The sequence below is a fragment of the Armigeres subalbatus genome, chromosome 1, assembly GCF_024139115.2.
Source record: "Armigeres subalbatus isolate Guangzhou_Male chromosome 1, GZ_Asu_2, whole genome shotgun sequence".
Lineage (NCBI taxonomy): Eukaryota > Metazoa > Arthropoda > Insecta > Diptera > Culicidae > Armigeres > Armigeres subalbatus.
The window spans coordinates 316038558-316063594 of record NC_085139.1 but is presented as its reverse complement, the minus strand read 5'-3'; the positions used below and the strand labels follow the sequence as shown (position 1 = coordinate 316063594).

Sequence of the window (25037 nt, the reverse complement as noted above, 5' to 3'; positions counted from 1 at the left end):
TTTAATTTGTAAGAACGGAATGCAAAACATAATATAAATTGATTTTACATTGAACATTTTCCTCCTTACTCCACATGTACATCCGTGCGCCTCATCGCGTACTCTAAGTGTCACGCTTGACATACTGACATGCTATTGTTTTGACAGAGCATTCACACCACTGCAAATGAGTGTTGTCACGAAAGGAAAGAATGAAAGTCATGATGCTGTCAGTTTATTTCATTAGGTGGGACATGAATTTGGACTTGCGGTAGAGCCAGCAACATTTGGAACGAACGGTTCACTTAGTTGCATAGGGATTACCTGTGGGATCAGTATGGAAGGATTCAAGTCATGTAATTTAGAGACTTGGTTTATTTGGCTAATTTGATACAAATATAATTGTATTGAACGTTGGGAGTGAAGATTATAATTAAACATTTTTTAAGCTAACTGGATTAATATAATGAAAATGATTTTTAGGATTGATGATATAAGATCAATAAGGTAATATGAATCATACTTAAGTAACTTTATGAGCATCATTTAAACTATGTCTGCCCTTTTGCTGTTTTGTTTTTATTCTGTATCGAAAACTTCATTGTTCCTGCGTTTTGGCGCATCATTTGGTTCCTCTTCCCCAAATCAAGAACGATGTGTCTCTATTTCTCTCTTTGCTTTTCTAAATACGATGGCAGCTATGGAAATAACACTTCGCAATAATGTTTCTACGCAGCAGAAATACGGAAGCATAAATTCATTACCACGACGAGGACGACGACGACGGCAGCTTCTAGCCGCTGCTGATAACCTTTATTTTCTTCTTCCACAGACTATTATTTTCACCAACACGAGTCATCGACTCATCAGCGCGCCCCTGACTCCGCATCAATTGAGTAATCAATTCAATTGACCTGCGTTTTCGGTATTAGGTATCACTGTTTTCGATTGTGCCCCGGTCACGCTTTATCAGGCGAGCATACGGAATGCCTCTCCGCTCGTTTCGTGATGTCATCGTGATGCGTTTGTTTTGTGAATTTCGTGCATGTTTAGGCTGGTGCAGGTTTGTAGGAAATTTTCGAACGTTTATTTCAACAAATATGCTTGACACAAAAGTTTTAAGGTTATTCGTAACAAATACAAAAATAAACGAATTGTTTTTAAAATATACAGAGAAACGAATTACCTGATATATTATTCAAATTTATGTAGTGTGTTATTTTCCAATACAAAGCTTCTTTTAAACATTATTTTAAGAGCCTTCCAGATTGATTGAAACTTTAGTTCAGGTGGTTCTTTATAACTAATTTTCATGGACTAGGCCAGTGCATGATGCACATTTGCCTACGCTTTGAACAGTTTTAAACAGTTTTTAGAGCAGTCATTGGGTAACGCATGCAAGAATAACACAATTCTGATGCAAGGTAATAACAAATTGTTACCTAACCGGTATCAGATGACTTTGTTTTTGGATTCTGATTGCTGCAGTCATGGTATTGATAAGCTGTATGGAGATGTGAACTTCATGTCAAGGAAGACTTGGCTGGTCGATTGCACAGTCGATTGCTTGGTTTAAAAAAAAAACAATGTCCCGTTTTTGTTGATAAGTTCATGATTTTAAAATTTGATATTTTTTTGTAAATTTTGTAAATTGTAAAAAAAAATTGTAAATTTTGTAAATTACAATACGCAAACGGAACGTATGTACAATGATTCCTTTTTCCTTCTTCCTTCTTACTTTTTACTTCTTCCTCAATTTTTCCTTCTTCCTCATTGCGCACTACTTTCACTTCTGCTCCCCAGTTCCCATTCCGGCCTGGCGGTCATTCGCCCTAATGACCGTTCGGCCTAGTGACCATTCGGCCTAATGGCCTTCTGCCTAGTGACCTTCAGCCCTAATGACCCAGCATCATTACCAAAGTACCCTGGATAATCTGACTGTTTTGGGCCAGAAATTTAGGGATCAGGCTTTCACCGCAAAAAAACTCAGTTGATTTGTGTTTACTAGGAAGCAATTTACCTTGCTCAGCAGAAACTAAAGCTGTTGAATGATGACATCAACCAATCTTTATCTTCTAAATACCTTGGGGTCGTGTTTGATTCTAAATGTACCTGGAAATTCCATTTTGAGTGGTATTTGTTACAAAATACCGGAAAAGGGTAAATTTTCTACGTTCGGTTTCCGGAACATGGTGGAGTGCTCACCCGGAGGACCTCATCAAACTATATAGAACGACTTTTCTCTCTGTTTTAGAGTACGGCTCATTCTGCTTCCTCTTTCAGCAGCTGATTACCACCTGGTCAGAATTGGAACGAATTCGGTATCGTTGTTTGGTTATTGCTCTTGGCTGTATGCGTTCAAAGCATAACATGAGCACTGGAGGTGCTTTCTGGAGTCACTCCTATAAAGCATACCGTTACTGGGAGCTTTCTCATTTAGAATACTCGTCAAATGTGGAACCAAGTAACATACTTATTCTAGATAACTTCGATAAAATGCTTGAATTGATTTGTCGTTCAAGATTCCTCAGAGTTTATCTCAACCACATATCATCAGATTTTGTCTTCCGTGTTATAATCCACCTCAAGTTCACTTCACCAACGACAGTTTCTCAATTGAATACGATCTATTGTCCATGAAACACGCTATTAAAGGAATACCAGATCATCTTCGAGCAAATATCTTTTCCCTCCTTTTTTCAGAAAAATATATGAACATGTCAATTGCAACAACAAGATATTTCACTGATGGTTCCACTGGCTTCGGTGTTTTCAATATAACTTCAACCACCTTCCGAAAACACAGGAATCGATGTTCGGTTTTACATGTTTGCTGAGCTGGCAGCAATTAACTTCGCTTTGGGGATAATTTTTAACAATCAGCCCGTAGACCATTATTTCAATAACTTCTCAGATAGTCTTAGTTCTATCCGAGGCACTCCAGTTGATAAGGAAACCTAACAAGTTAAAAGCACGCATCTTACTTTCTACTTACAAACATAAGAGAGAGAGCAGATGCGTGTTTTGATCGAAAAGATCATTCAAGATTACCTTTATTGTTTGAGTCCCCTCTCACTGCTCCAATCTACGCAATGGGGCAATGAGAAGGCTGACTCGCTGGCAAAGGTGGACAGCACCTGGGAGAGTGAGGTTTATGATATACAATACTCCGAGCAACGAGTTTTCCATTAGTCCGTCAGAATACTCTTTAAAGTTGGCAAAGAAATTGGACACACTGCCTTTCTGTTCTGTAGAGCTCCGTAGTTCTGGCCATCCGGAAGATGCTCCCAGTCGAACCATTCCTCGAGCACGACGACACACCACATCGTCCTTGACGCCAAATTCCCGAATGAGAAGCTGAAATTTCCTGATCCCAAATCCTAAGTCCCGTCCATCCTTAAACATTGTAAACTAACCTCGAATCACCACGAGTATGCTGGCTTCTATCACCCTCTTACTAACTGTACAATAAAATGCTATTGAATGTATATATCACAAGAACCATGGCTCCGTAAAGTGTTATACACGCCTGAGCCCTACCAAATAAACGAACCAGAGTTACTGTGCACGTTAACTTCCAGGTTGCTGGTGCATGAGAGACGCGTCTAAAGCTTTTCGCATATGAACAGAAGTAGGTGATGCGCTTTCCCAATCCCCGCGCCTTATCGCCTGGTTGCTGTATTGCCTCATGTGAAGCGCATGCACGATTCGTCTCACGCGCTCGTCGCATGAGCTGATCACCTAGTGACCGAGCGCTAGAAAAAATAAACAAGGACAAGTCAATTGTATCCTAGATGCAGTTTTGTTGGGAGTATGTTTGCAGCTGGTCCAGATGTAATTTTGCCCATTTTTGAACATAGTTTGTGTTTATTAAACATCGTCCAAAAGGTGTAAAGGTGTGTGCGTGAAATTCTTTTTCGAATAACGATTTCAAATGCTTTTGCATCTTCAATATACAAGTTCTCCGTAGTAATTGATTGGATTGAAGAATTTCTTGCATTTTACGAACCATACACCTTCATTTAGTGCATCACTTTTCACCGTAAATAGACTTTTGCTGCTTCGTCATCATGCTTTCCATAGAACTTAAAGACCAATCGAAAATGGACTCAGAACAACGCGGCATATGAACCCCGTTCATAAACACATAAAAACACATAATCTTAGACCACAGTTTGTGTTTCTTGCAACAGCTAGTTCTGATTTAAAACTGATAATACCCCCAACCAGAAACACTATCAGGGAAGTGTACCGGTTTGGCCACCTTAGTGCCTAATTTGGCCAACCCTGAAAAATGCATATTTTCCAAAAAGTGTCGATCCAGTTTCAACAGCAAGAAAGATAAGGATATATCTCCTGTTAGAGCTGATTAAACCCTTAAAAATTGCTTTTCGTTTTGGAGTTATGTGAGATACTGGCCAAATTAGGAACATGGCCAAAACTGGTACAGTTAATCTCTTACATTACATTTCCATATAATACCATTCACATATAGTCGTGGGACGTTGGAGTCAAAGTACAAGATTGAACTCATTTTTATTTCAGTAATTTTTCATTATTTTAAAAGTAAAATAGCTCCGAAAAAAGCACGTTTCACATTCACAACAAAAGGCGGGACTACACGAACGATCCAGGACCAAACAAATCCCGGAAGGTTAAATCAGACACACAATGACCCCGATATGGGAATTTGAAGCTGGTTTCGGATTGAGGCAATTCACTTATTTAAATATACGATTGAGAACACATTTTCATTAGTTTTCATCATAAAGTTTGTGTTAGTAAATTAATGAAAACAAGAATACGAATGACAAACTTTAAAATAAAAGATGAGAAAGCGCGCGGCGACGAGCGCGGGGCACGCGCACTTGAATTTTCTTAAGTGTCACATTCAAGTCACGCGCAAAATTTTGATTCATGCGTCCCTTCACTGTTCAGCACACTTCGATTCTTATGTGCTATGAGCTGGTATAGTAAGAGTCTCAGTAGCACATTTTTGTTCGCATGAGAATAAAGTAACTCTGAAACGAACTTGAAAAAAGTATGCCATAATCAGGATCATACTGGAATCGATCCTAATGTACCGATTGGCAATCTCGCTGGGCTTGTGCTTTAGGGGCAAGTCAGAGTAAACGCGACGTGCGATGCGACGCGACAGTGCAATTTGAAAGCCTAATGATAATGTTTATTATTCTTTTGCGCATCGTCGTTTCATATCGCTCGTCGCCATCTGGCTTGCCCCTAAGGCGGCACACAGTCGCTTTGATAGGGTCAGCTTGCGGATATTTGTGGCTTTTGGGAAATATTTAGCAGAGCTCACTGCCAAACCCCACAACCTCCTAAGCAGACCCTTTTTTTATTAGCAGTCACTTTGGGAGGAGTCGTAAAGCTCTTTGCAATAGTCCATGCTGCCTGAATACTCTTGCATGTGTAAAGAAAAAAAATCTCCCTAATGGGACCAAAATGATTTTTTGAAAAATGAGTGAAACTATACGATTCGGAATACAAAACTCATTCTTCCTAATTCGCAAACAAGTTTGCTCGCCTGGAAGGGCTCGATGATTGAGATTCGTGATTGATTTTACCAAAACTGGTGTCTATGGAAAAGTATGGCGCTTCTATCACTCAAACACCGTAAACTTGGTATTATTATCAGGAATTGCAAAAAATCTTTTTTTTTTTCCTGCGAAAAATATGCTGTCAAAAAAAAAACAAATATTAACCGACTGTGCGCAGTTTTCTTTGGATCCCACAACACAAATGATTATAATTACTATGGTAAAGTTGAAAAGTTGAAATTTGCAATCGTGTCTGCAAATAAGACGTAATGCGGAAAGAATTGAGTTCCAAATGTATACATTCGTGGGTTTAATATATGTTCAAAATAGCGAAACTTTACGCTTCCAAGGGTTAGTATATTGAGCGTATTCTCATCTTCGTTTCAAATATTTTGTTTCCCTAAGATGAATTCAAATTTTGGTTTAATTTTCACTGGTTTTAATTAGTTTTAATATACTCATATTTGATTCCCATATTCTGAAGGTTCGCACAAGGTTTAGTAAACTATCACTACAAATTTCTAGCCAGTCGCAGCTACCGAAGATTGAAATCCACAATAATGATCAGTAACATTTCTTCAATGTATTTTAATTCACGTAATACTCGCGTTGGATCATTCGTGCCTAAGAGTAATGGCTATTGAAATATGAATTATCACAATCAATGAAAACAAAACTTTGCAATGCACCTCACTACATCCTCAACAATCATTACCCTCTGCGGACGAACCGCTCTACTGAGTCTTTATTAGTCTTTACAGCGATCTTTATTAGAGTTCTGTTTAAAAAGACTGACGTCTGTATGATAATGACACATGGCCAACTTCAAATGAATAATCCATAGCAAAAATAAGCTACGACGCTTTTTTACTTAATTTTTCGTGGGCCGCGATGGCGATACACATACTGAAACAAATACCCAAGATTCTTGGTAGGATACTAAACCATTTATTAATCAAACCTCCAGTTCAGAACATACCAAGCGCCCCCATCGAAGTCCAACCGTCGCCCGAAGTTATCAAGCAGAAAGATCTCCATCCTGACAGAGCATCTTCTGGTCTGTGCGCGGAAAATGCTCTCCCGTCCGATTCTCAGCCGAGGGCAGCGAAAACCTCGCGGCAACGTCCAATCAGCATCAAGCGGTGCGTGGGCAGACGAGAGCAAAAGCGCACCTCGCTCATTTGCAGAACCGATCAACGTTCGCAACAATTGCATTGGACCAGTGTTGTTTTTTAGGCGCTGCTAGCTGCTAGTCGAATCGCGAGTGAAAGATGATCGCGCTTTCTTCCTAAGCGCATACGTGAGAAAACGGCGCCCGCAGGTAGCCGAAGGTGGGTCCGAAAGAGCGAGTGTTTTCTTGACTCTCCGAGAGGGTGTAACACACGAATGCGTCGGTCGGAAACCGACGACAACGGTTCTGGGTATGCGGGCACTGGACGTAGAGCACTTCTTGCGAGGGGACCTAATGGCGCGAACCGCCGGATACTATCGCCGCCGAGCTTTGCCTATTTAAACGATCGCAGCCGACCGAAATCAGTCCAGTCTAGCTGTTACACGCACTACAAGATATACAGAGAGTTTCCACTTGTTGCTTCCTGTTCTGTTTCATAGTTTATAATCGAGATAGTTTTTTATTATTTGAATTTGTTTGTTGTGCCAAGTGCGGTTGGAACAGTTTTCCTGCTCATCGAATGTGATCCAGAGTTTGGTTACGAGTGTAACATTGTTGAACATTTCAAGAATACAGTTGTTGATTAGTTAAGAGACTGGGACAAATCTGAAAGTGAGCTGTGATTTTGGGAGAAAGAAGTTTTTAAAAGTGACATTTATCGAAACGAGAAATTGTTATAAAAAATCACGAGATGGCATACACGTTGATTCTGGTGGCTTTGATGAGCCTTCTGTCGGTGGTATGCTATCTGAAGGTTCTGTACGAGTGGCACCGTAAGGTTCGGGTGCATACAGTGAAGTCGTCGCGGTACGCGAAGAAAGCCAACAGTTGGAGGAGAATCAAACGCAAGAAGATGAGCAATCGCTCGTAGATCTTCCTCAAGCGCCGGGACCGCACCCGTGGCCTGTGTTGGGAAGTGCGGCCTAATCGGACAATATCCGGCCCCGTTCATGGGGTTCACGGCCCTCGCGAAGAAGTACGGCGATGTGTACAGTATCCGCATTGGCCAGGGTCAGTGTTTGGTGGTGAGCAGCCTGGAGCTGATACGCGAAGTGCTGAACCAAAACGGGCGCTACTTTGGCGGCCGGCCGGACTTTCTGCGCTATCATCAGTTGTTCGGAGGGGATCGCAATAATTGTAAGTACCAATCGGTTCAGGTTTATCTTCTCTCACGCCAGATGCGGTTCGTGGGACGGTTTTGGTTGAACAGGGTTGCAAGTTTTCGCAACGAGAAACAATCGCGGCAAGCCGAGCCACTTTCGCTTTCCGTTGACAGTTTGGATTGCCGAGGCACAGAAACGCAACAAGCCATGGGAGGGTTCGGCGTTGGGGTGCATCGACGGCTTAGGGCATCCATTGGAAAAGTAGTTCACTTTCATTTGGCTCTTGAGTGGCTTAGCTGGGCCCGAGGGTGAATGCAAATCTTGCTGCGGTGAGCGTTTTCACACGCGGAGTTGCTGTCGAGTCAGTGCTGCCTGAGTGACAGCTCCGGGCATAAATCAATCAAACAGCATCATGGTTTTGATATTTTATCTGCTGTCCCAAAGGGGGGTTTGATGCAAAAATGCGCGCTCGAACCGATGGGAGCTGAGCGCAAAAGAGGCGCCCCCGGTTGTCGGGTGCGATGCGGATGGGCGTCACGACGAATTGAGTTTCTGGGGCACGAGAGAAAGTGAAACTCTGTTTTTTCCCTACACATCTTGGGGTCTCTTGCGTGCACACATCACAGCGTGGTGTTCAGATGGTGGGATGACCAAACGACGAAGGCGCTGGAGCGCCGGAAGTGCGACGCCGCTAGTAGTGCCAAGATTGCGGTGGTTAGTGTAGCGTAGGTTTTTTGTTTTTCGCTATTCGTTCGAAAGGGGCACTTAATGAGAGGACAGTGGCGATTGTGGGGTGGGTACTTGGGTGGATGAGGAAATGACCTCCTTTTCGGTTGGAGTGGTTTCGGTGGTGGGACGTTTGAAATTTGCTGGGATGATGACGATTTACTGCTGGAGGCAGCATTTCGATGGTTGCAATTTCGATTAGTTATCTATATCGTAGATGAATACTTGAGAAGCATTCAAGTACTTATTTTCCATAACGCTCTTGAAATCCGTCAACAAACGACCTACGGAATGGAATTTAGAATGGAATGGCAGATCGGAAATTTTAGTGACAGATTATCTAATGATAAGTATTTGCGGAAACTTCCTGTTTTCAAGTGGAAGGTAATGATTCATTCATTCATCCCACTGCGAGTGTTGCTACGCAGGAATTTAATTGTTTACGTTGGTGCCATTGATAAAATATTTGAGCTTTAAGTACGTTTGACCAGCCTTTTATTGCTTTTCGGAAGTTGTTTGATTATAATTGCTTATCTAAAGCGTGTTTAAATCAATACTGTGCAACAGCTTACTGGCAGCCTTGACTCAAGCACTCTCTCCTACCGTAATGTGCATTTTGAAATCAAATCACTCTACATGCGACCTCGAGTTGGATCCATAATTGACTATCCACTTACTCAGGAACAAATGTATATTAGACCTTTCCGTGTTACAGATTGGTCCATATAACACATCCCCCATCTACTTAATAAAAAATAGCAAATCTCGCGTAAACCGTGATTACGGCTTATGAGTCAGTCGTCTCTCACTGATTCTGAGCCCATTTTTCTCCGCTAAAACAAACGACCACAACAGTCATATAGCGGATGTCTTCATCTGTATGCTAGTGATGTTGATTTGCGTGAACGAATTATCATGGGCTCAGAACGCTAAAAACACTAAAAAATGAGACGCGATACAAAATACAAGACATAACACTTATCGTTTCTATACTCTTCAACTTGCGTAAAAGTTTTATATGCGATTTTATGAATGAAGAATAAACTTTTTAGGAATGAAGAATAAACTTGATACATTTCTTCTACATATAGTGCAAAACGGGGATTTGACCAACCGATATGGTGCATCTTCAATAGTGATAAAACAGATCGAATTCTCTGTTCGAAGAAACACTTTCCGTTTTTTGCAAATAAAATTAAAATGTGCCTAACATTTTTATCAAATATATTATTGCACAAGCGCCTCGAATCAATGACAGTCCATACGAGTGTCCCATCACGCAGAATGGTTCTACTCCTAATCCACAATTACAATATTCTTCTTGTGGAGGTCCCACCAGCGCGGAAGGAGAAACAGGGCGTGGGCGTGCCACCAAGTTTTTATTTTCAATTTTATTAAAGTGAGTTATGAGTTATGTCAGTTCTTTGCCTGTCATAATGATGCTAAGACCAGAAGGGCACTCAGCCTTAGAGTAGGGGGCCAAAGAATCCAGTTACAGGTTCAACCAAGGGCCCTTCCGTAAGCAAGGTTTTGCAAATTACAACAGTTACGAATTAGAGTAAATTTAATAATAAACACATTGAAATTGAATAAAATTTGGTCCATTGGTAAAACTGGTTGAAACAGCCGCCAAAATAACTCTGGATTCCCAATTCCTTCACTCTTATTGAGGGCATCCGACCAATGCAAATGAAGAAACTGCTGCAGGAAGTGCGGGTGTCCCACCACGCAGAACTGTGATCCTTCCGATCGATAACTACACCATTTTTTACTGCGAGCGTCTCCTCACGCACCAAAAGAAACTGTTGCCCTCGATTCAACGACAGTGCATGCGGGAGTTAAACAACGCAAAATTGTGATTCTTCCGATTGACAGTTACACCATGCGTCTGCGAGCGCAAAGCAAAGCATGAAACGCGGGCGTCCCACCACGCAGAATTGTGATTTTTCCGATGAACAATTGCACCATTCTTCTGCGAGCGTCTCATCAACGCAAACTATTGCACTCGATTAAATGACAGTAAGTGTGGTTATCAAAGGAAGCAACTATTGCATTCGACACATGCGGGCGTCCCACCACGCAGAATTGTGATTTTTTCGATTAACAATTGCACCATTGTTTTGCGAGTGTCTCATCAACGCAAAGAATAAAACTATTGCACTCGGTTCAATGACAGTACATGCGGGCGTTCCATCAACACCGAAAAAGAAACACCGAAGAAAATACTTTTGTAAGAACATGTTTTTTGAAAGGTTGAGCCAGATGAAACGATTTTTTTTTAATTTTCGGGACAGTAGGCGCTACCCGAGGAACACACATGTTGTAGAGTGGTTACAGCAACCAAATTTGGTCACATTTGAGTTGCTGCAACCAAAGCAGAGTTAGTTCTGCTACTAGGGTAACTGACAGCAAATGTAGAAATTTGAAACCGTGGCCCTTGGGGGCATCGAAATCCGCATACCTAAACACTTCAGTTCAAGTGAAAGTATTTTCACTGTTGGGCTGTTTTTAAAACACTGTGGCCGTTGAACTCGAAATGAACTCAAATATTCGAAGAAAATTGACTTTTTTTTCAAAATCATTTGTTTGATTGGCCCAGGAATATATAACAATTTACAGAGCTGTAGGGTTAGCAAATAAGTTATAACCATGAAACAAATTGAAACAAATTTCAAGATTATTTCAATATGAGGGCGTTTAGCCTAGGCTGAAAATTGTTTGGTTACTTGGCCGAAAATTTTAATTAGCAGTACGGGTCATACGGTCGAAAATGTCGTTAGATTGAGCCATTTTTATCTTAATAAGTCTTCTTCTCATGAGGCCTTCCATAGCCGTGAGGTAAGGCCGAATAAGTAACACGGCCAAAGATGTTGTTTGGCCGAACAGGTCATATGCCTGAAAATGTCGTCTGAACGAACAATAGTGAATGTGAGAGGTGTGAAGTGGTTGATAAAAATTAAGAAATGAGAAATGAGGAGCTAGAAGTTAGATGTTTCACTTCTCACTCCTTATTTCTCCCTTTTCCTTCTTGATTTTTACAATGAGAAGTTAGAAATGAGGAGTGAGGCGTCTCACTTCCCACTTCTCAATCCTTATTTTTCACTTCCTATTTCTAACTTTTCACTTTTTCACTCTAACTTTTCAATTGGACGTTTGGCGGCAAATGTCATTCAACCAAAAACAATAAATAATGTGAGGATTGAGTAGTGATTAATAATAATTGAGAAGTGAGACGAAATTATCAACTTGGTTGAAATTCGAGGAATGAGCAGTGAGAAGTGAGACGTTTCCTTTTTCACTCCTCAATCCTCATTTCTCACTTCTCATTTTTCACTACTCACATTGAGAAGTAAGAAATGGGAGGTGAGAAGTGAAGAGTGAGACATTTTCTTTCTTCTTACTTCCTGAGGAGTGAGACGTCTCACGTCATACTTCTCACTCTTTCATACTTCTCATTTCTCCTTTCTCTCATATCACTTGTGATATGTTGATGTGAGATGTTTCAATTCCCATTTCTCATTTTTAGTTTCTCATTTCACACTGTGAAAAGTGAGAAGCGCAGAGCGAGAAGTGAGATGTCTAATTTTTTAATTCTCAAACTTCACTTCTCACTACTATTTTTTTTTTTGACATTCATTATTTTTCGGCCAATGACATTTTGGTTGTACGATCTTTTCGGCCAAATGACATTTTCGGCCATATGACCTATTCCGCCCAACAACATTTTCAGGCGTATGACTCGTACGCCATAATACAATTTTCCGTCAAATCGCTCTTTCTGTCAAATGACCATTTACGCCAAATTTCCCTTTCCAATAAACGATCAATTCTGCCAAACGGCGTTTCCGGTCAAAAGACCTATTCGTCCAACCGAAATATTTAGCCATATGGCCTTTTCTGCCAAACGAGCATCTTGGCCAAATGGCGGCATTTTCGTCTTAATGACCTTTTCGGACCAATTAGCTTTTTCGGCCAATCAACATTTTCTGCCGTTTGACCCGTTTGGCCAAATGACTCTTCCTGCCAAACGACAATTTCGGCCTAACGTCAATCTCGGCCAAATGATCTATTCGGTTGAACGGATTTTTTAGCAGTTCGGGTTTTAATCCCTTTCAACCAAACCGGTTTGCGGCCAATCTTCCGGGCCTCTTGAATGGAGGCTTCCGAGCCTCTTGAAAGGAGGCTTCCGAGCCTCTTAAAAGGAGACTTCCGAGCCTCTTGAAAGGAGGCTTAGAAGCTTCTTGAAAGGAAGCTTTCGAGCCTCTTGAAAGGAGGCTTCCGAGCCTCTTGAAAGGAGGCTTCCAAGCCTTTTAAAAGGAGGCTTCCAAGCCTCTTGAAAGGAGACTTCTGAGCCTCTTGAAAGGAGGCTTCCGAGCCTCTTGAAAGGAGGCTTCCGAGCCTCTTGAAAGGAGGCTTCCGAGCCTCTTGAAGAAGGCTTTCGAGCCTCTTGAAAGAAAGCTTCCAAGCATCTTGAAAGAAGGCTTCCAAGCTTCTTGAAAGAAGGCTTCCGAGCCTCTTGAAAGGAGGCTTCCGAGCCTCTTGAAAGGAGGCTTCCGAGCCTCTTAAAAGGAAACTTCCGACCCTCTTGAAAGGAGACTTCCGCGCCTCTTGAAAGGAGGCTTCCGAGCCTCTTGAAAGGAGGCTTCCGAGCCTCTTGAGAGGAGGCTTCCGAGCCTCTTGAAAGGAGGCTTCCGAGCCTCTTGAAAGGAGACTTCCGAGCATCTTGAAAGGAGGCCTGAGGCCTCTTGAAAGGAGGCTTGAGCCTCTTGAAAGGAGGCTTCCAAGCCTCTTGAAAGGAGGCTGAGACTTCTTGAAAAGAGGCTTCCAAGCTTCTTGAAAGGAAGCTTTCAAGCCTTTTGAAAGGAGGCTTACGAGCCTTTTCAAAGGAGTCTTTCGAACCTCTTTAAAGGAGGCTCCTGAGCCTTTGGATAGGATGTTTCCGAGCCTTTGAAAAGGATGCTACCGAGTCTTTGGAAAGGATGCTTCCGAGCATTTGGAAAGGATGCTCCCGAGCCTCTTGAAAGGAGGCTTCCGAGTCTCTTGAAAGGAGGCTTCCGAGCTTCTTGAAAGGAGGCTTCCGAGCTTCTTGAAAGGAGGCTTCCGAGCTTCTTGAAAGGAGGCTTCCGAGCCTCTTGAAAGGAGGCTTCCGAGCCTCTTGAAAGGAGGCTTCCGAGCCTCTGGAAAGAAGGCTTCCGAGCATCTTGAAAGGAGGCTTCCGAGCCTCTTGAAAGGAGGCTTCCGAGCCTCTTGAAAGGAGGCTTCCGAGCCTCTTGAAAGAAGGCTTCCGAGCCTCTTGAAAGGAGGCTTCCGAGCCTCTCGAAAGGGCTTGAGCCTCTCGAGGGGGGCTGAGCCTCTCGAAAGGGGCTTCCAGGCCTCTCGAAAGGGGCTTGAGCCTCTCGAAAGGGGGGCTTCTGAGCCTCTCGAAGGAGGCTTCAGGCCTCTTAAAGGAGGCCTCTCGAAGGAGGCTTCTGAGCATCTTGAAAAAGGCTTCCAGAGCATCTTGAAAAAGGCTTCCAAGCATCTTGAAGGAGGCTTCCAGGCCTCTTGAAGGAGGCTTCGAGCCTCTTGAAGGAGGCTTCAGGCCTCTTGAAGGAGGCTTGAGGCCTCTTGAAGGAGGCTTCAGAGCCTCTTGAAGGAGGCTTCAGGCCTCTTGAAAGGAGGCTTGAGGCCTCTTGAAGGAGGCTTCTGAGGCCTCTTGAAGGAGGCTTCTGAGCCTCTTGAAGGAGGCTGAGGCCTCTTGAAGGAGGCTTGAGGCCTCTTGAAGGAGGCTTCGAGCCTCTTGAAGGAGGCTTCTGAGCCTCTTGAAAGGAGGCTTCCAGAGCCTCTTGAAGGAGGCTTCAGGCCTCTTGAAAGGAGGCTTGCAGGCCTCTTGAAAGGAGGCCTGAGGCCTCTTGAAAGGAGGCTTGAGCCTCTTGAAGGAGGCTTCCTGAGCCTCTTGAAAGGAGGCCTGAGGCCTCTAGAAAGGAGGCTTCCGAGCATCTTGAAAGAAGGCTTCCAAGCCTCTTGAAAGGAGGCTTCCAAGCATCTTGAAAGGAGGCTTCCGATCCTCTTGAAAGGAGGCTTCCGAGCCTCTCGAAAGGAGGCTTCTGAGCCTCTTGAAAGGAGGCTTCCGAGCCTCTTGAAAGGAGGCTTCCGAGCCTCTTGAAAGGAGGCTTCCGAGCCTTTTGAAAGGAGGCTTCCGAGCATCTTGAAAAAAGGCTTCGAGCATCTTGAAAGTAGGCTTCCGAGTCTTTTAAAAGGAGGCTTCCGAGCCTCTTGAAAGGAGGCTTCCGATACACTTGGAAGGAGGCTTTCGAGCCTCTTGAAAGGAGGCTTCCGAGCTCTTTGAAAGGAGGCTTCTGAAGCTCTTAAAAGGAGGCTTTTGAGCATCTTAGAAAGAGGCTTCCGAGCCTTTTAAAAAGAGGCTTCCGAGCCTTTTAAAAAAAGGCTTCCGGGCCTCTTGGTAAGAGGCTTCCGAGCCTCTTTAAAAGAGACATACGAGCCTCTTGAAAGGAGGCTTCCGAGCATCTTGAATTTAGACTTCCAAGTCTCTTGAAAGGAGGCTTACGAGCTTTTTGAAACGAGGCTTCATAGCCCCTTGAAAAGAGGCCTTTGAGTCGTTTGACAGGAGGCTTCCGAGCCTTTTGGAAGGAGGCTTCCAGGCCTCTTGAAATAAAGCTTCCGAGACTCTAGAAAGATGGTTTCTAAACCTCTTCAAAGGAGGCTTCCGAGCCTCTTGAAACGAGACTTGGAGCCTCTTGAAATGAAGCTTCCGAGCCTTTTGAGAGAGGCTTCCGAGCCTCTTGAAAGGAAGCTTCCGAGCCTCTTGAAAGGAGGCTTTCCAGCCTCTTGAAAGAAGGCCTCCGAGGCTCTTGAAAGGAAAAGAGGCTCCGAGCCTCTTAAAAGGAGGCTTTCAAGCCTTTTAAAAGGAGGCTTCCGAGCCTCTTGAAAGCAGGCTTTCAAGCCACTTGAAATGAGACTTCCGAGCCTCGTGGAAGGAGGCTTCCGAGCCTCTTAGAAAAAGGCGTCCGGACCTCTTTAAAATAGGTTTCCGAGCATCTTGAATCGAGGCTTCTAAGCCTCTTGAAAGGAGACCTCCGAGCCTTTTGAAAGGAAACTTCCGAGCCTTTTTGAACGAGGTTTCCGAGGTCTCTTGAAAGGAGCCTTCCAGGCCTCTTGAAAGGAGGCTTCCGAGCCTCTAGAAAGAAGGTTTCTGAGCCTCTAGAAAGATGGTTTCTGAACCTCTTCAAAGGAGGCTTCCGAGCCTCTTGAAACGAGACTTGGAGCATTTTTAAAGAAGGCTTCCGACCCTCTTGAAATGAGGCTTCCGAGCCTCTTGAAATGAGGCTTCCGTGCCTTTTGAAAGTAGGCTTTCGAGCCTCTTGAAAGGAGGCTTCCGAGCCTCTTAATAGGAGGCTTCCGAGCCTCTTGAAAGGAGGCCTGCGAGCCTCTTAAAAGGAGGCTTCCGAGCCTTTTGAAAGGAGGGTTCCGAGCCTCTTGAAAGTAGGCTTCCGAGCCTCTTAAAAAGAGGCTTCCGAGCCTCTTAAAAGGAGGCTTCCGAGCCTCTTGAAGGAGGCCTCCGAGCCTCGTAAAAGGAGGCTTCCGAGTCTTTTAAAAGGAGGCTCCAGAGCCTCTTGAAAGGAGGCTTCCGATACACTTGAAAGGAGGCTTCCGAGCCCCTTGAAAAGAGGCTTCCGAACCTCTAGAAATGAGACTTCCGAGCTTCTTGGGAAGGAGGCTTCCCAGCCTCCTAGAAAAAGGCGTCCGGATCTCTTCAAAGCAGGCTTCCGAGCCTCTTGAATCAAGGCTTCCAAGCCTCTTTAAAGGAAGCTTACGAGCGCTTCAAGCCCCTTGAAAAGAGGCCTCCGAGCCGTTTGAAAGGAGGCTTCCGAGCGTTTTGAAACGAGGCTTCCGGGATCCTTTAAAGAAGGCCTCCGAGCCCTTGGAAAGGAAGCTTCCGAGCCTTTCAAAAGTAGGCTCCAGAGCCTTTTGAAAGAAGGCTACCGAATCTCTTGAAATGAGGCTTTCGAGATTCTCGAAAAGAAGCTTCCGAGCCTCTTGAAAGGAGACTTTCGATCCTCTTGAATCGAGACTTCCGGGCCTTTTGAAAGTAGTCTACTGAGCTTCTGGAAAGTAGGCTTCCGAGCCTTTATAAAGAACAATTATGAACCTATTAAAAAGCTTTCGGAGCCTTTCGAAAGAAAGATTACGAGCTGCTTTGAAGATGGCTTCCGAGACGTCTATAAGGATGCTTTAACTCATCACTAATGGAGCATGTTTCACATGCATATTCAGCATCAGTGCCTTTGGCGGGCCGAGGCGTAGTACCCATCCAGAATCCACAAGAGTGAATCCGAAGGAGTTCACGAAGGGATTCTGACTGACGGTGAGTAATTGGAGTGCACCGCCCTATGCCAAAGCCGGAATGACTTACATGAGGTGGCAGTCATCAGTTCTGATGTCGAGTAGCGGGTGGCACCACACTATTCTAATCGGAATCGTCAATGCGATTCACGATTCACAAAAATCAATGGCAGCTGTTTCACTTTCTCAAGGTGTAATTGAAAAATTGAAACTTGATCACATTAATTCCTAAACAAATCAAAACAAAAGAACGCCTTTGAGTCATTTCCTCAAGGAACTGCATCATCACTTTTCTGCCTTCATCAAACAGTGGCAGCTCCTGTTTCTTCCTTTCTCGTGTCTCCCGTGCCACATGCCGTTTCTTCCGCACCAGCCGCCCAAGTCCCACACATCGAAGAGTCGAACCGAACCAAACATCGGTAATTATCTGGCGCTAAAAGCGCCATCGTCGTCGCCCGCGATCATAGCTTCGTGTGCCGCGTGCATTTCCCTCCAGTGCAGGCCCTTCCTCACGTTTTCCGTCCACTTGGTCTCACTGCTGGGTCGCATTTTGCGGAGAAATTTGCAGCGCAAATCGCGGCAGCGTGCTTGCGCAGATTGCAACTTTAATTACACACCTCGCACATGGTGCCGCCGCTGCCGCTGGCGGCAATGCAGACGCATGTGCATCATGAACGCGATCACGATCATCCATCGATCGACTGACGTTCGACTCGGCGATGACGGTGTAAACTGTCGTCGTCGTTGTCGTCATTGTCGGAGGGTTCCCGGAACGAAACCCAAATACTCGCACGAACCGAAACCGTTTTTGAAAGCGAGAGTGCCTACTTTGGTTCGCCTTCGACACCTGTTGGGGACGACGGCGGTTCGTTCTGGCGGACCGTTTCGAATGATTTCCAAAGAGAGGTACCGTTCCGCACAGCTGGTTCGTAATTCGGGTTCGCCGTGGGAGAACGTTCCTATCATAGACTACCCACCGCAGATAGACAGGTAGCCGACCGGGGGCGGTCAATCTGGTGATGGATGATTTCCATCATTGCCAGAATACAACTTTCCCAAGAATGCCAGACGGCAGGGAGATGAATAATTCATAGCTCACCTGTTTCGGCGCCGGCAGGCATCGTCTGCTTGGGCATGGTTCGTTTTTTTCTCCATGGGCAAGATGCGACGCGCCAAAGACGACAACGAGAGAGAAGAAAGAACGCCGAGGGGTCCATCGCTGCTAAGGATCGCTCTGGTTCGCGCCTTGCAATAAGCACGACTGGGTCAGTTCGGTGGAAGGAGTGGGTGAATTAATGAATGAATGGATTAAAGCGTGCGCTAAGCTGCGAAGCTGAAACACCATAAAAAGTTAAATGGATGGAAGATAACCTACATTTCCTCAGGCGAGGAAATGCGCCGTTAATTTTGTTTACATTAGCATCATCTAATGAGGAAGGCCCGGTAAAAATGGGAGTGTTTCTGCTACCTGAAACGAGAAGGCTTCATCATGATGCTAATTGTCGGAAGAGATGATTATCGTTGATGATCATTAAATCGAAAATCGGGCGTTTCGGGAAAGGGAGAAGTGATCCACTCGATCGTAGATCTCTTCCGATTCCTGACGAGCTTCCCCGTGCACACACTTCCGATCGTTTCCATGTGCCCCGCACGGCAAGCACCGTATCTTTAGAGCAGTTTCAAGGTCACACTGGTTCCGGCGTTTTGTGCCACAATTGGTAATATCTTCCGTCCGGTCAATTGCATAATAATGCATTCCTTCCGCGTGCATCCTTGTGGCCCCGTAGAGCCGCAATAAAACAAATGGTCGCGTACAGGAGTAAAACCCGCTTAATGGCTATCGATCGCATCACGTAAATACTGATTGGCAACTAAATCTGCATATATGTGATTCACCGGCAGAGTGGACGATGGCCCGGAAAAAATCCCACGGAATAAATGAAGCATAAATTTAATCGGTTATCGCACTTTTGAGTGCGATCCCCCGCAATCATGTCCGGCGTTTCGCATTCGCGCAACGTTACATAAAACTGTCAACCTTCAACGGGGTCTTGCGGTGCGCCAAAAGAGTTGCCGTTGGTGTAAACTTCCGCAACTTAGCGCGAATTCGATAGCGGTGAACTAGGGATGATGCAATTTCTTAAACAAGTCGATCAATGTTTTGCAACAAATTTCTCAAAGTTTATTTGATTTTCGATTTTATTCAGGCTTATAATAGATCGACAAATAAAAGATTTTTAGACATCCCCAGCAATGATCATGATACGCATGACGTACAATTATTTGCATGACGACAGCGTATTGGCCTATGCCTACTTCGATCGGAGATGCTTGGGGCATAAAAGTTTCTCTCTCGTGCCCGCTCTCGCTCTCTTTCGGTCTCCTATTCTTTTGTCGCGTGATGCGTGCTGACGGCGCGAGACTGTCTGTCAGTTGCCGAGCGTAAACCAAGGATCCGCGCGCCGAACTTGACCGTCAAATGTACGAAAAATTTCGTTTCTTCTTTATTATTTCGGTTATGTTTGATCACACAGCGTGAGCTCATTTAAATATCGAGCCTCGTTCCGTTTTGCTTATTTTTAAGCGTCCGCCCGTCGCTCACCACTCCGAGCTCCCCCCCCCCTCCGAACCCGATGATCGTCGTCATCGTCGTCGTTGTCAACGAGACCTATATTTATAACCGGAACGTGTCTTCGCCAGTGGACCTGGTTCTGCGTCGCGGCGGGCGGGCGGTTCAATTTTTGCGATGTCGAGAAGAAGGACGTGGCCGAGGCGAACGATTGTCTGAGCGCGATAAGATGTTCACTGATTGGTTCGGTTGATCGTGGATGCGGGACACGGAGAAGCACGCTGTGCGAAGGCTCAAACAAGCGCGCGCGCGTGCACGCAGGGAACACCACGCGGGGGAAGAAACGGATAAAGAGGCTAAAATCCAATTGCCCTTGAGACGGTGTTCTGTGTGCGGAATATTGTTGTTGTTATTATTTCGCATCCGAGTGGTGATCCGAGAAGTTGGTCAGCGGGGTCGTAGGCAAAATGCGCGAGATATGATTATTAATCGATCTGATGCCAATAACGGATAGGGTTACCAATATTGTCCAGTAAAAATTTCCGGAAATTGTATTCAAATATCCTTCAGTCCTTCATATGTCGAATCGACAGCACATTAACACATTTTCTGTGTCATCTGCCAACCCTATCAGATGTCGGTCGAAGCAGTTGGTTTTCCGATATTGACCTACATATTAGTAAACGTGTTTGGCGCGAGAGGTTACTTCCTGATATCCCTAGTTCCTGCATTAGCGGCAGTCACGTTTGTCATTGATGCTAATTTGGGTTTCTTGTTTCCGCTCATTTCAGCTCTTGCCCTGTGCGATTGGTCCTCGCTGCAGCAAAAGCGACGCAATTTGGCCCGCAAGCACTGTTCACCAAGCGACGCTTCCAGTTATTACAAAAAGATGAGCGATGTCGGCGTTGCGGAGATGCACTACTTCATGGATCAGCTGTCCGACGTGATCACCCCCGGACAGGACTTCAAGGTCAAGCCAATGATCATGCAGGCTTGCGCCAACATGTTCAGCAAGTACATGTGCTCAGTCCGGTTCGAATACGACGATTGCGGTTTCCAGAAGATGGTGCATAGCTTCGATGAAATCTTCTACGAGATCAACCAAGGTTACGCAGTGGACTTCATGCCCTGGTTAGCTCCATTCTATTTCAGACACATGAGCAAATTGAGCAGCTGGTCGAACTACATCCGCGGATTCATTTTGGAGCGCATTGTCAACGAACGAGAGCAGAATCTCAGCGAGGACGAACCAGAGCGTGACTTCACCGATGCCCTGCTCAAGAGTTTGCGCGAAGATCCCTCCGTTACTCGAGACACCATCATGTACATGCTGGAGGATTTCATCGGTGGACACTCCGCCATCGGAAACCTTGTCATGCTCGCCCTTGGATACATCGCAAAAAATCCCGAAATCGGCGCTCGCATCCAAGAAGAAATCGATCACGTCACCGAAAAAGGTCTACGCAACGTCACACTGTACGACACGGAGAGCATGCCCTACACCGTGGCCACCATCTTCGAGGTTCTACGATATTCCTCCTCGCCGATTGTGCCCCACGTGGCCACCGAAAACAGCTGCATCGGCGGCTACGGAGTCCAAACCGGAACTGTCGTCTTCATCAACAACTACGACCTCAACACCAGCGAGAAGTACTGGGACCAGCCGGAAAAGTTCGACCCAAGCCGATTCATCGAAAGCGCCACCATGGCACAGATCCGCTCGGACCTGGTTGGATCCCCAACGGCCAGCGAAGACCTCAGCAGTATTATCAAAAACAACAACATCGACTCGACGAACGAAAGCCAGAAGCAGATTCTCCGCGTCAAAAAGAACATCCCGCACTTCCTGCCCTTCAGCATCGGCAAGCGAACCTGCATCGGCCAGAACCTGGTCCGCGGTTTCAGCTTCATCATGATCGCCAACATCCTGCAGAAATACAACGTCCACTCGAACGTCCCCGAACAGATCAAGATGAAGCCCGCCTGCGTGGCAGTCCCGCCTGACACCTACCCGTTGGCCTTCTCCCAACGCTCTCAGTAGAATCACCTTAGCAGTAGCACCCATTCCCATTTTGTAAATAACCCCTCCCCCCGCACCACACACCTCATTCACAATTCCCCTTCATTAAATTATTTCTCGCTCACCCCCCAAATGAACTAAAAAGTCCCGCCGTAGATCTCGTCCCTGTTCCATCGAGCAATGCCATCCTCCCATTCCGTACCTTCACCGAACCCAGTCGTAGGCCAGAGAAAGCAGCGGACACCGCTTGACAAGTAGAACTCATATTTTAAACCACAATGTTATCTAGTTTGTAGGGAACGCTCCCGGAAAAAAACTCACACATACATACACACACAAACACACGAACACAATCACTAGAAGTATGGGAGATGCGTACCGCAAAGTCTTGGATAATGGAAGTAAATATTTCGTTTTTATAAAACAAACATATACGATAATGGAATAAGAAAAGTAGTATTAAACCCTAATTAGGAATCAACTTTCATATTTCGCGCTAGCGTAAGCCGCACGTGTTGAGATGAGATCAAGACTATTTATATGAATCAAAGGAATCAAAACGGCGAACCGTTCGGGTTTGCCGTGGAATCGGCTTCCGTGGGAGAGTAAAAGTACTTAGAACCTAGTTAAGGAAGTGTCGGTGAATTGTTTTGTTTTGACGGAATGCTAGGGTGGTCGAAATGGTGACGTTTTTGCGCACCGGTTCGTTCGGATTCGAACGCATTTCGGATGAAAAATTCAACCGCACCAGCACTAGGATTGCATTTACATTTTAGATGTGTGAGGTTTGGTTTAAATTGTAGTGATTTGATTTTTTTTTGTTTCGAATAAGAACTAAGACTGAATTGATAATTCTTTCAAATCTGCTTGAAAGCGTTGCTTCAAAATCGCATAGGAAGAGAACAATGTATTGAGTACTGTAGTATTAGGGATTGGATTAGAACAAGGAGATTAGATTTGAAATCTAATGTTTTCTGACTTTAGTAGGAGAATTCTACACAAAGTTTGGCGGATTTATGTGAAATCGTAAAGTATTGTATGATAATAAAATATTCCTAGAAATTAAAATCAATTGTTTCGTTATTCAACACTTTTGATGACAATAGACTTTCTGTGATTTTGTTTTTTGAATTAACCTTTCCCGTCAAATTTGTTTCAAATTCCCAATCGCGGGAACCATGGTTGGCCCGCCGTCAAAAATTTTACCTCATTTTCATAGGCGTAACTAGAGTCTCGGTCTAGGGGGGGCCATGGCCCCAGCTGGTGGGATGTATTTTTAAAGGCGATTTAAAGCACTGTGCGCATGGATTGCAATAGAAATTGTTTGACTAAGTTTATCGCTCATTCGTCCTAGAACTAACATAAACAAAATCGCGAATAATACAATTGATTTCCAATGATGCTGTGATTGCTTCAAAACGCTGTGTCTGTGTCAACTTGTCTTCTCCATGTTACTAAATGTGGATAAGTGTGTAATCTAAGATTCAAGAATCTTCTTAGAATTATCTATAAATGAAATTCGATATGAGTATATTTCTGAAAGTTTTCAAGCATTTCCATGATTACTTAATGCATAAAGATCTCGATTTTTTTTAACTTTGAAATTTTTGAAACTCTTTAGATGTGGAATAAATTCCACGAAATTTTGTCATAATCAATATAAGTATTCATGCAATTCCAAAATGTATGCTATGTGCTGAAATAGTTAAGTACCGATGAACACAAATTTGGAATCCTAAAGTGTTTTTCATGAGTCATAAATTCCATGAGTCATAAAATTATGAGTCATAAATCAAATTCCAGAATAACATAGGGTTTTTGTAGTTACTGACGTTAGGAAGAGGCTTTACTATGGTTTTCTGAATAGGTGAGAGATTTCTCTGCAAAAATCAAAGAGACTTGAGAAGCAGCCAAATCGATCTGAATTGTGCTGCAAAAGAAATGTTTTCTGATACGAACTGGTTTCTAAATCTATTTTTTTTTATCCTAAAAAACAAATTCTAACTTAAGCAGGCACAAAAGAGTTTTCCGATGATCCTTATGAAATCGCCAAAAAATTAAATGGAACAAGATCTTTTTAGGATTATAAAAATATTTCTTTAATGCAATCTCTGTTGTGAGTGCGAAGGTTGCCTAAGTTTTGTCCTAATACTTTCAATGGAATGCGTTGTTGATTTTTCTGTCATTGTAACAAAGATTCTTAAGTTTTATAATTTTATATCTTTCTGTGCCAGACTTATATAGCGAGAGCAAAAAGCTCCATAGGAATTTGATCAACTGTTTTGCGGCATACCTTGCGATTAACTCGAAGATTTTCGAAAGAATGGTCGTTCGAAATTTCATTGACCGGGTTTGTGTACATGTGCTCATTTTGATGTAGTTGCTTCAGTCTTTTTTGAAGCGGATGGTACTTTAATAGAACAGAAATATTTATATCTTAATACAATTATGTTTTTATGTTTCTGCGACCAGGATACTAGTCAAACAAATGCAGAACAAATTTATTATTTTAAGCTAGCAACTGAATTAGAAGCGGCATTGATTTGAGCATAAAAATCGAGAAAATGTTCCCCCTTAAATATTTCGATGCTTTGCTGAACAAAATGGTCATAGATGTGATAACGCAACAAACAATATGTTTATAGAATTCATAATCAAAATTAAGAAATATGTAGGAAATATATAAATGAAATAAAAACTGACTAAGTTGGAATTACTTTTCAAAATTTTCTGGGGGGGGCTACAAGTAGGTCTGGAGGGGGCCAGGCCCCCCCCCTTATTTACGCCAATGCTCATTTTATTGTTATATTTAAGATTTATTTTCCCACATTTTTAGAACCTTTATAAATCGAGAACAAAAACTAAAAAATGCTGCACGAACAATTCGGCCTGAAGAATTCACCTTATGTTGATTCAAAATCGGATGAACTTTAGGGCAAACTAGAAAAAACAGCAAATTTTTCGATGTTTGTTTTAAATTTTAAACATAGTTAGGGGCGTCTAAAAATGTAGTTTTTCTGGAAAAGTTGACCTTAACTAATTTGAAGTTTCGATTGAGCGAATCAATTTTTGATAGGAAAAGTCAATTACCGCCTGAAGGTTTTCAGGACGAATCGTCTAACTAAAGTTATAGAAAAGCCAACTGTGGGTCTAATTTTTTCAATAAGGAATGATCATTGGGACAGTGGGAGTATTGTAGGGTGCTGTCAATACGATACACCGCGCGGCTGTTGTAATGTTTCCAAAAGCGCATTTGTACAAGATTCCACGCGGCGTTTCACATTCGAAAGGAACAACCGCAACTAAGGCAGGCATTTTCGTATTTTCGAAACCAATCGAAAAGTAATGAAAGAGACACTTTTTTTTGCCAAACTCATCCGTACCAAATCGTAAGTGTTCTCCAATAGTGGAGTTCTAGCAAATGGACTTTTCTTTCGTCGGTTTAGCCCTGACGACGATGAACGGAACCCAACAGCAGGTCATGACTCTTCTCTTTTCTCATCGGACAAGCAACGAGTGCGGACGCACCATACCAATGGAGCTATCCACGGCCAAACGTGGCCGCACA

At 43.8% G+C, this 25037-nt stretch overlaps 1 protein-coding gene across 1 annotated transcript; it reads left to right on the top strand.

The window, feature by feature from the left end:
- The first annotated feature begins 7200 nt into the window (after nt 1–7200).
- Nucleotides 7201–22526, top strand: LOC134207955 (cytochrome P450 307a1-like). Its single transcript, XM_062684049.1, is given in 4 exon segments — nt 7201–7526; nt 7529–7630; nt 7633–7845; nt 20241–22526. Coding segments are annotated over 4 exon segments (1692 nt in total). The 5' UTR covers nt 7201–7399; the 3' UTR covers nt 21491–22526.
- The last annotated feature ends 2511 nt before the right edge of the window (nt 22527–25037 follow it).